Raw genomic sequence first — 12,080 nt, 5'->3', positions numbered from 1 at the left:
AGTGGCTACACAGCACAAATGTACGAGAATGCTGCATAATTAATGGTGTGCCCCTACACTGGTTTCTTTGTCATGCCTGGACAAAAATTCCCAAAATCCAGCATCCTTCTAACCCTTAAGAAGCCAAGCTATCAGAAAATGCCAGACTATTGGAAATAAGACGCTGTGACGTTAATGCTAAATAGGCCACCAACCTGCATGCCATGACAGCAACTTTGTTTTCATGTTGGATCGGGAGCATTGGGTACCAGATTAGTGGGATTTCACTGTATTAATGCAGGTTCCACGCAGACGGACTGCAGATCTTCTTTTTGAGAGAAAAGAGGACATTCCTGTCTCCCTGATTCATATAAAACACTTATTCTGTCTTTAAAGGGGTTATCCAATGTATAAAACATGCCCCCCAATGCCCGGGGCACTCATATAGATGATACTTACCCTGCTCCCCGGAACCTGCGTAGCTCCTGCTCACTGCACGGCCAATGCAGCGTCTCTTCATTGCGGGTGACGCTAGGAAGGATCGTCCCAGTCGTGGCCTGCTATTGGCTGAACCCCCCCCCCCTGTCCTCTCTCGCCAGATGTTTTGATCCGCGCGATGGGGAGATGCAGTGGTAGCTGTGAGGGGACTAGGAGCTACGCGGGTGCCGGAGAGCAGGGTAAGTATAATCTATAGGAAGGGCCCTGGCATTGGGTGGCATGTTTTCCACGTTGCATAACCCCTTTAAAGAACATGGATAGTTTTACGTCCTGCAGCAGCTGAGGCACAGAACTGTGTAAATCATGTTGCAGTTGCCGAACGTCGTCATAAAGGGGTTGAATACTAATTTCCAGACCTCTCAGGCTGGCGGGACCCGAGGATCAGGTAAGTATGATCACCAACCTGGGTCCCGCCAGTCTGAGAGGTCTGGAAATTGGTGCACCACCCCTTTAAAGTGGGAGCACAAGTTAGTCAGCAGAGGAGAAGACTCTTCCTGCACGAATTCTCAGGGACAGGCTGCTTCTGCAGGAAGAGATAATTGGTGGGTACGTAAGGCTGCTCATCTCTGTATTATTGTCAGGTTGTGACATCACCATGTGCTTCCTCTGATGCATATTCTATATCAGGGATACTCAATCTGCAGCCCTCCAGCTGTTGCAAAACTACAACTCCTAGCATACCCAATCAGCCTACAGCAGGGCATGATGGGAGTTGTAGTTCTACAACAGCTGGAGGGCTGCAGGTTGAGCATCCCTGTTCTATAGAATTGTCACCTCTCTTGTACGGTGTGGTTTTATTTCTATCTTGCTTTGGATTTTCAGGTCTTTAATGACGTTAGGAGATTGCAGAGCCTCCTGCACGCCGCAGACACAGGACACCACAGTGATGGACAGGGATCTTTTCTCCCCGACCAAAACGATTCTTTTCCTCCTGTCCTGGATATGCTTTCTAGTCTGGAGGCTTCAGTACTTACCCCTCAGGAAAACACGGACAAATTTACTCCATTTGGCACACCAGGAGTTGCTGCGGCTTCAGGCGGCGTCAGGCCTTACAGCCCCTGTGCCTATGATGACCAATTGGTGAATTTTTGCAGTATTTCTTCATATGGAAGTGAAAGGACATTTCAGAGGACGCCAAATTTACCTGAGGAGAGTGATGAAAGTGTCCCAGATGAAAGTGCTGCTTCACCAGAACTTACATGTGGTCAATCCCTAGGCCAACAAGAGACACGAACCACACCTCATGTAAGAGCCCTAAAGTGCCGGAGTACAGTGCTTGAACCCTCGTACATTGACTCTTCTGCCGGCCAAGGTAGCAGCATACAAGGCGAATGCAGCTTGGCATCGGGTGAATCACAAGGTAAATGTGATGATATAGTGCCACCATCTTTTGAGGTTGTTACAGACGGACATCCTAGCAGTAAATCGGGACAAACAGCCCCAAGGTCTTTCAATGGACCCTGTGCCATCTGCCCATACTAGGTAGGGCCACAGTTGTGTCAGAGATTTCCTATAACGTGGTGGCCCCCCTCAGTCTTTTACTTTGAATGCTTCTGTAAGCATTGATCACAGAAGAGAAAGGGTTAAATGGCGGAGTTTAGTTCTGCTGATCTCCGTCATTTGAATGGGGCTGTGGCTGTGTATTGCTCCACTCCTGATTGAACAGGTACAAACGCTGGACCCACATGATCAGAAGGACTAGCATTAGAATTGGGAGGAATTGCTACAGAAAGTTGTAGGCTTAGACTAGACCAGGGATCGGCAACCTCTGCCACTCCAGCTGTTCTAAAACTACAACTCCCAGAATCCTCCTTTCACTTCTATAGGAGTGACCAGAACAGTCGAGTGAGTGCGCACTGGGAGCTGTAGTTTCACAGCAACTGGAGTGCCAAAGTTTTCTGACCCTTGGTCTAGTCGGTGTGAAAATGCCCCAACTTTATCACCGTGGTTGAAACTGGATGATACACCGCGCACCTTTTAGACTGTCGAGTGTAAGTTAAGACCATCTCTAAGGCTTAATGCACACGACCGTTGTGTGTTTTGCGGTCCGCAAAACACGGAAGGTGTCCGTATGCATTCCGCAGTTTGTGGAATGGCACGGACAGCCATTAATATAACTGCCTATTCATCTTTTGCGGCCCCATTGAAGTGAGGACCAAAACAACGGCCGTGTGCATGAGGCCTTAGTTGACTTGCTTTGTGATGGAATTTTGTATTAACATTTTGGCGCGTTCTTTGGAGCATTGCAGTGTGTTATGAAGAGTGATGCATCTGATCACATGCTCCTCCACATCATGGATGGCCGCAGCATGCAGGAGTAAAATATGGCTGTCATAACGGGGTGTGGTTTCTCAACAAGCGAAAACTGTGCAGAACTAAGGGTATGTTGAGACACGGCCACGCTGTGGTAGAGTAGGCGCAGCCTTTACGAGTCCTAATTAGTCTGTCTCTAGTTTTTAAAGGTCACACAGCACCCACGATACTGCAGAGCCATTAACAATAAACAGTGTGGTCCCAGTTAGTTTAATAAGAGCCTGCTGACGCTTGTACGGCTGTGACACGGCTAGCCTAATGATAAAGACATCAATATGTTTATTTAAATCATGTTTCTAATGCATTTCTTAAAGGGCATCTCTCAGCAGATTTGTACCTATGAAACCGGCTGACCTGTTACATGTGCGCTTGGCAGCTGACGGCATCTGTCCACGCCCTCTGGGAGGGCTCTGCTTTTTCTGCAACTGCCGTGCCCACTTTGATTGATAGGACCAGGCTGTGTAAACGAGGCCCTGTCAGTCAAAGTGGAGAGGGCGTGGCAGTTACAGAGAAGGCAGAGCCTCTAAGAGTAACGGCGACGCCTCTATTGCTCCTAAAGGTTAATTTGCATAAAACATCATTTTCTCGGTGGTATCATTGGGGGACACAGGACCGTGGGTATAGCTTGCTGCTGCCACTAGGAGGCGACACTAGGCTGAAAAAATACTTGGCTCCTCCCCTGCAGGCTATACCCCCTCCAGCCTGGAGAGAGCATGTCAGTTTTTAGCTTAGTGTCCTTTTTAGGTTGGGGGTCCAGGGCAACTAAGAGCTCTGCATCCATGGGGGGGGGGGGGGGCTGACCGGTGACGCTTATTCCACCGCTCTGCCTCCCACAAGAAGACAAAGTGGACCAGGAGGGCTTCACCTTCCTGCTCCCCCCCAGCCATAGGGCCAGCTGTTCCTGCCCTTCAATCCGGTCCCTGTCACCTGTGCCAGGGACTGAAGAGGTGGCTCTGCTGGTCCATGTCACAAGGGTGAAGAACACAGATGAAGGCAGGTGAGTAGTCCGGAGTGGGTAAGTATCTTCAGCTCTCCACCTGCGCAATCCAATGGGGGACCTCTGGAAGTTCCCAATCCACCCTCCGGGGTTGTGGGTTGATTAAGTACCGCCCACTCAATCCAGTGAGCGGTCCTGTAGAGGTGCCGATTCCACCTCCTGGGTGGTTTGATTGTTATTTCATCACCGACACAGCCTGCATCTGCCATGGCTGATGCTGAGAGGTAGAACTGCGCACAAGCGGGCCAGAGCAGGACATGTTTCCTCCTCGGTCTCCTCCGCACCTCCACCCTTCCTCAATAAGGCTATATTCAGAACCCTCCCTTCCGGCAGGGGTTGGTTCTGAGGAAAGGGGTTGATCAGTTCTGCGGACTCTGATATGAATCCAGTTCAATCTTCTATGATTGCATCCATACTGACCAGCTGTACTGATGGTATGCATTACCCCCTTTCTTAGGCGGCATTGCACCACTACTGGTTAGGTGGACTGACTGCACTAGCACTGGTCTCAGTGCCAGCCATTCGCGTCCCTCCTTCCGTACTTGATGGAATTCCCGTTCCACTGGGTACAGTACTGGCAGTATACATTAGCCTCTCTCATAGGGGACGTTATGGCAATATCACTGGTGGCAGTGTTTACTGTTAGCATTCCCCCCTTACATAGCTGGAGGAATTTCTCTTCCCACCGGGTACTGGACTGATCATATGCATTACCCCCTTCATTAGGGTCGGCTGGCCATCTTCCCCTTCGACCTACTCGACAGGTAGCACTGGGTTGTACAGCTAGGGAATCCGGAATCTATTTTTTTTCCACGAGGAGTATTCTTGTATCTTTGTCATCTGCCCTTCCAGGCAGTGTCTCCACATGGTCAATATATATCACTTATGGGGCTTTCCATCACCGGTGATGCTCACATCGTTTTTTTGCTTCTACCTTTATCCGAGGTATTGGTTCTTTGGCCTGCAGTTGGGCATGCCTGGCTCAGGAATTTTGTTCTCAGTTCTTTCTCAAGCAGCTTCTCTCGCTAGAAGTCTCACCACAAGCCCGAAGGCTCTAGGGGCATTAGTCTACCAATTTACCGCTTTCTAAGGGATGTCCTTTTAACCAGAGGAGGACCCCGCGGACCTGAATTTTGGTTCTGCTTCCACAGTTGTAGCAAGCAGCCGGCTTCGTCCCAGCGACCTCTGGGACTTCTTCTTCTCTGGAACTTCTTCTTCTCCTTTTTTATTTCTAGGAAGGCGGCATTCCGGGTGGCAGGATCTTCCACCCGGCGGCTTTCCGAGTTGATAGCGCCTTCTTGTACGTACATTTTTCCAAGTCATCTACATCCAGGGTTAGGGCCAGGTACCTAGTTTCGTCCAGATGACCGTTTGGTGGCGTTTCAGTGAGGAACAGGTCCCCTCTCTCTGTGAGTCTTCTTCCCCTCTTTTTATTCTGGGAAGGTGGCATTCCTGGGGGCGGGCTTTTCCACCCAACGAATTTGGGAGTGCCTTTCTGGTACGTACGTTTTTCTTATCAGGTACTCGCATAAGGCAGTGCGCCGCCCATTACCTTTTTTTTGCTGACGGTAGTCGCCGCCTTCCACGTTGACAGGACATTGTTTTCCCTTCCTTTTCCTTCTCCTTCGCACTCGAGAGAGTGAGCCCTCAATCAGAATGAATTCGAGCTCGGAGGTTTGCTTGTCCATAACTAGCTCTTCCGCCGTGCAGACTTTTACCTGGTCATTCCTGGAGGTCCTTGGAAGGGCTCGATGGTCTCCAAGGGGTGTCCCAGGTGGATCCGTTGGCGGCTGCTTAGGCATTCCGCTCCCGGGGCAAGACACCGCCCAGCGGAGTTCGGGACATCTGACCAGCGGTCAGCTCTTCGGGAGATACATGTTTCACCCTGCATCAGCTTCGCGGTTGTATACGGCAGCGCCTTGATCTTCCTGGCGCACGTTCACCAAGTTTTTTTGCCAGGTGGTTCCTTGGCGTCGCTAGTGATGCTACGGGCTCCGGGTCTCGCAGGCAGCAGTGCATTTAGCATTCTCGAGAGTGCTATTCCATGGGCGTGGATCTTTTTCCCTCCCTGTGGACTGCTTTAGGACGTCCCACGGTTCTGTGTCCCCCAAGGATACCAGCGAGAAAACAACAAGATTTTGTGAAACTCACCAGTAAAATCTTTTTCTCGCGGGGTTCATTGGGGGACACAGCACCCACCCAGTATTTATTATTGTTGCATTCTCTTTTACTTGGCACATGTTTTCTACTGCTCCTACTGCTTGTGCACAAACTGACAGCTCCTCCCCTGCAGGCTATACCCCCTCCAGCCTGGAGAGAGCATAAGTCTTTTTTCAGCCTAGTGTCGCCTCCTAGTGGCAGCAGCAAGCTATACCCACGGTCCTGTGTCCCCCAATGAACCCGGCGAGAAAGAGATTTTACAGGTGAGTTTCACAAAATCTCGTTTTTCTCAGCAATGTGGGCACATATGAACATGGAACCAACACAGATGCCTTCAGCTGCCAAGTACACATGTAACAGGTCAGCCAGTGTCATGGGTACAAATCTGCTGACAGATGTCCTTTTAATGTTTGGTAGTCATAATCCGGAATTGTTCAGACCACTTCACTACTAAACGTACGATTTCCCTTATATATGACTGTGACAAGACACAGATGAGAATGAAAATCATTCTGTATGTATCAATTTCACTAAGGAGAAGCAATCACTTTATTGTTGGCGCGTTCACAAAAACAAATCAATTTCTTGTTGCATGTGGTCGGGTGTGTAAATCGTAGCCGTAGGGCCTGGATGTGATGGGGAGAGGCGTTTAGTTTCTTTAGTTCGTTTTTGGGATTCTGTGCTTGCATGCCGCCTCCTCTCCCCCCCCCCCCCCCCCCCCCCCCCCCCGCCCCTTTCTCCTTTCGTTAGCACATGATTATTAGAATAGGCCATCAAATAATATTTTTTTTTATTGGTTATTTGAGAAGGCAGAACTGCTCCGATGTGCTGACCTCGGCTGGCACTACAACCCTCACAGTGCGCTGCTTTCTGCAGTCATCAGGCTCCTCTGGAATAATGCTCTTGCGGCCAGTACTCGCCTCTGTGTAGTGTATTAAACGTCTTGGTTCTTCTTCCAGCTATCTCCATGCCACATCACCAGATCATCGTGAATCCTGCCAAACAGAGATTTGTGGAGCAGCTGGCGCTGTACGACCAGGGGAAAATAAACAGCCTAGAACTGCTGTACTCTGGAACCAGTCCAGGTAACCGGCTCCGGAGAGAAGACTGTACATCCTGAAGCCACCCCGTCCCTGCTCTAGTTTACCCCACGTTCAGCCTTCTCCTATCCCATTGAGGAATATGTGTAATTTAACCCTTAGTTAGGCCTGTGTTGTAAACTAGGGAAATGTAGAGAGATTTCACTATGTTCGTTACAGGCCTTGGCTCACACTTGCTATTTTTGGGGATATATAAATATTGCTTAGGATTCAGTCCCAGGGGGGCAGCAGAAGGAGCATTGCTTATCCACGTACACTCCCTCTGAGCCCTCAAAATTAGCCCTCCGCATCATGCTCTGCAGATCTTCTGGCTCTTCCAGAGAGCAGACAGCCTGCTCCGCAGAAAATTTAAAGCCTAGATTTCTTTGTTCCACATAAATCAGGTTATATGTACCTAAAAGGGGGTTATCTGGGCCTGTATCCACTTTTACATACCCCTGCAAGACCCGTTAAGTGAGGGATACTTACCTGCTCCCCGACACTCTGTTCCAGCTCCTTGCGGTCTTCTCAGGACTTCCAGCGTTACATGTTAACATGCAGTACGGATGGGATCACGTGGGCCACTGCAGCAGTAACATGTCCCTCAAGGCAGCACGTGACCAGTGATGCGCTGTCTAGGGGGACACGTCACCACTGCAGCCAGCCTTTGGCTACAGCAGTTCACATGACCCCCATCTGTACCAGATGTTCATATGCAGCCACTGGAAGTCCAGAAAACAGTGCTGGACCCTAGGACCTGAGTGTCGTGGAGCAGGTAAGCACAGTATGCTTCACTTAACGGGTCCTGCGGGAGGGTTGTGGGTGTTTTAAAAATTGATACAGGGCTGAAAAACTACACCGGCTTTCCAGAAATCGGCTGATTATTCTTGACTTATTCTTTTCAGCACTGCGTACATGAAATTAGGGAAGGTAAAAGTAGCAGCCGTTATACACCTACATCCCAACATGCAGATATAAGGACCAGGACTGCGTGCTGTAAATTCACGCTTGCCAGTCTTTAAAGTGTAACTACTATTTTATAAATCTTTTGACGTGTCTTGGTGCTGAGACCTTGATTGCTGAAATGAGGCGGTAGAAATGCTCTTCTGAGAGTGAGCAGAGCAGTGTAAGCTTTCTTTGACCTTGTACACCAATTTGCTTGCTCAGAGACCAGATTAGAGCTGGACACGACTACGGACATGCCAAAAGTTTTCTGACCTCACAGGTACACTTTAAAGGGCCTCTTGCATTGTCGGCAATCATCGACAGTCAGGCAAACAGCTTAGGCTACTTTCACACCAGCGTTTTTGCTGGATCCGTCATGGATGAGCAAAAACGCTTCTGTCATGATAATACAACCGGAACAGTTATCCGTTCATAGCGGATGCACAGTTGTATTATCTCTAAAATAGCCAGGACGGATCCGTCATGAACACGATGGAAAGTCAATTGGGTACCGGAACTGTTTTTTTTTTTTTTTTTCTAGTGTGTCTGAGAAAATGGATCCATCCTCATTGATTTGCATTGTGGGTCAAACGGAACAGAATGCATTCTGGTGCACTCCGTTTCGTTCAGTTTTGAATGGGGACAAAACGGAAGAGGTTTCCTCCGGTATTGAGATCCTATGACTCATCTCAATAGCGGAAAGGGAAAGCGCAGATGTGAAAGTAGCCTTATGTGGATATAAAAATGATCAGCAGTATATCTTCCATGTAAACTGAGGATGTGGTGCCGACAATGAAAACGAACAGGCACATGAGCCCTCTGATTGTTCATGCGGTCATTTGTTCGGACAGCTTTCTGCCCCCCTAAAGGTCCTTAAATGAATGCCAATCTACATACTATGTCATCAGTCGGCATTCGTTGCATGGGCAGGAACCTGCTAAGTGATTTAAACGGAGCATGTAGTGACTGCATTGAGTGGATCCGTCGGACGAGACTGCACCTGTCATGTCGTGCTGGGGTCAGATTAAAGGAACTGGTGTCTTTTATATACGGGTTCATCATTATAAAATATCTTTTCTCTTTCTTTAGAATACCATTCAGGAGGTCGAGGATACCCAGAAGAAAGTGATGATTTTCCCAGTTAGCCCCTTGGCAGAAACGCATTGGATTTGCCGTGGAGAAAGTTCTCATCCCAGCCGCAGGAGATCTGACTTGCAACTAATTGTCAGCCTGCGGATGATCCAGATAAACAGTATTCCAGACTCCTATCACACAGGAGTTGTCGTCCAAGTGTTAAATCCTTGCTCCTCTTGACGTTTCCATGAGACAGGCCGGTATGAGTCCTGTGCCGACGGAAATCGCACAAAACTTCACTTTGGTAGAGTGTTAGTATTTATTGTGTTTAGAGGAAGGTTGTGCTTTTAGATTGCTGTAACAATTAATTTTGTCCTGTACTTTATATTGGTCTGTTACAATTATTCATTGCACTGCTGATGTTCAGCCATTTTGTAGTCTGTGATATTGGGGGTAAAAAAAAAAAAATCTTGAACTGTAAATCTCTGCCTGGGGGGCAGCGAGACCAGGGTCTTCACTAATGCAGAGTATCTCTGCTTCATGTCTTAACTTTTTATTATTTTTAGAATATTTTTAAAGGGAACCTATCACCATGAATGGGAGTACAATCTGTAGACAGCATATTACAGAGGAGGAGGAGGAGGAGCTGAGCACTTTGATATATAGTTTTCTGGGGAAAAGGTTCCACAAAGCTGGTACATTACTTTTAAATCACTGCTCTTCCTGTGCTTTGGAGTCCAGTGGGTGGTCCTACTCGGTGATTGACAGCCTACCCACATGACTCTAAAGCATAAAGGAGGAGAGGTTTAAATGAATAATGTCCGCTAGCTGCAAAACCCTGATGCAGGTATGTCTCTGGGTAGGTTCGCATCTTTTTTTAACTGATCCGACAGGCTGTTCTGACAGAGAACAGCCTGCTGGAGTTCCCCAGATCCGGCCTAGCTGGACACTGCCGTTCACCGCCAGATCCTATTGACTATAATCAATGGTGAACCAACCCTCAGACAGATATGTAAATTGTTACAGGTGTGGTCTTACCACGAGAGAACATACACGCATGAGCAACTCCCACAGTTTCATTGTCCACCCTCCAGACAGAGGTGGCTCCTTCCTTACACCCCTGTCTCTGCCCGGACCATTTCCAGGTGCTTAGCAGAAGGAAACTTGGTGTCATGGCAGCCATTACATTTCCTGCATTAACATACAGACACAGTCACCTTCTTTTGCAGTGGTGTCGTGAAGAAACCTGAACTGCTACCGACTGGAACCGTATCGTCTTTACCGACCTATCCAGGTTCTGTTTGGCATCCCAAGATGTGGACAGGTTTAAGTATGGAGGCCTTGTGAGCGCTTCAATCCTGCCTTGGAGCAACATATTGACCCAACTGCTGGTGTGATGATATGAGGAGTCATCACATACAAGAACTGGTCACCCCTAGTAGTGATGCGAGGACATCCTACAGCCACATGTGTTCCTCTTGCTTCCAACTGGCATTTTTCAGCAGGATAATGCTCGCCCACAGACTGTAAGGGTTTCCCAGGAATGTCTCCTCCAGATTGCAACACTTCCGTCACCACCCGGTCACCAGATTTATCACTAATCAAGCATTTATGGGACCAGCTGGGGCGCCAGCTTCGGCAACCTGTGAGTGTGCAGAATCTATGGGGAAATGTGCCACAGGATGCCATACAGAACCTCCATGCCCAACCATATCTAATTTTGTATCCAGGCTAGAGGTGGCCCAACAGGGTCCTTGAGCCTCCATTTAATTATACAGTTTTCCCTAATAAACGTTTCCTTTCACTTTTATATTGCAATCACTTGCATCTATGATCATTACAGTCACACATAGAAAGTTTCAATCGATTGCATCAAATTCTTCTTGGTGCATTATGTATATTTTGATTTTTTTTGGTCAATGAGTGTATGTATCAGTCTGCACAGCTCCTCCTGTCCCACAGCACGTGCCTGCAGATTGAACTGCTTTTTTATATGACAGGTTCCCTTTAAAGAGCATCTGTCAGCAGTATTGTACCTATGAAACTTATTGACCTGTTACATGTGCAGTTGGCAGCTGAAGGCATCTGTGTTGGTCCCATGTACATATGTGCCTGTATTGTTGAGAAAAATTAAGTTTTAATATATGCAAATGAGCCTTGAGGAGCAATGGGGGCGTTGCCATTACACCTAGAAGTTCTGCTCTCTCTGCAACTGGCACTCCCTCTGCACTTTGATTGACAGGGCCAGGTATGATGACTTTTACACTGCCTGTGAATCAAAATGCAAGGGGGCCCGCAGTTGCAGAGAGAGCTGAGCCTCTAGGTGTAACGGCAAAGCCCCCGTTGCTCCTAGACTTTCAACTAAATAATGTGGGTAACCTTATTAAGACTTGGCATTTAATAAATATACATTAAAATAGGCCCATATCATTGATAAAATTATCACAAAAACAAATAAACTGTGACAGAACACAGTTCACAGCACCTTTGAAATATATATATATATATATATATATATATATATATATCACCGCATAACTCAGCAGGACAGGTAATGTATAAGGGGTTAAAGGGACACCATGCCAGGTCTTTTACCCTAGGAGTCCCTATAGCTCCCTCCATAAGCGTATCTTCCTATGTGGCCCATGTAATGATGACTCATGGGTCAGACATATGGCATCGTTACTCCTAGAGGCTCATTTGCATATATGAAAACATCCTTTTTCTCAGCAATGCGGGCACATATGGACATGGGACCAACAATGATGTCTTCAGCTGCCAAGAGCCAGTGTCATAGGTACAAATCTGCTGACATGATGCCCTTTTAAATATTGGACACCATAGTCCAGCATTTTTATGCAGTCAGCCAAATCGTTGTGCATTGTGGCCACCATCACACTATTGTACGTATGGGTGTAAAATTCTTCCTGTGTAATAAAAAAAATAATAATCTGTGCATTATAATAGGAATTGCTGTAGCTAACCTGAACAGTGCATAGTGCTTACTACAGTCTCCACGGAGCATGTGTTAATAG

The 12,080-nt window shown here is 47.7% G+C and overlaps 1 protein-coding gene across 1 annotated transcript in view; it reads left to right on the top strand.

The window, feature by feature from the left end:
* The window catches only part of IRAK1 (interleukin 1 receptor associated kinase 1), a 41,487-nt gene extending 30,354 nt beyond the window's left edge, over nucleotides 1-11,133 (top strand). The window contains exons 11-13 of the mRNA XM_040405053.1: nucleotides 1,300-1,837; nucleotides 6,907-7,032; nucleotides 9,061-11,133. Of these exons, the coding sequence (XP_040260987.1) occupies nucleotides 1,300-1,837; nucleotides 6,907-7,032; nucleotides 9,061-9,116 (720 nt within the window). The 3' untranslated portion in view covers nucleotides 9,117-11,133. The remainder of the gene's footprint in view (nucleotides 1-1,299; nucleotides 1,838-6,906; nucleotides 7,033-9,060) is intronic.
* Nucleotides 11,134-12,080: the final 947 nt, after the last annotated feature.

The sequence above is a fragment of the Bufo bufo genome, chromosome 8 (genome assembly GCF_905171765.1).
Source record: "Bufo bufo chromosome 8, aBufBuf1.1, whole genome shotgun sequence".
NCBI classification, from domain to species: Eukaryota; Metazoa; Chordata; class Amphibia; order Anura; family Bufonidae; genus Bufo; species Bufo bufo.
The sequence above is the reverse complement of the archived record's forward strand: the minus strand, read 5'-3'. Positions and strand labels throughout refer to the sequence as shown.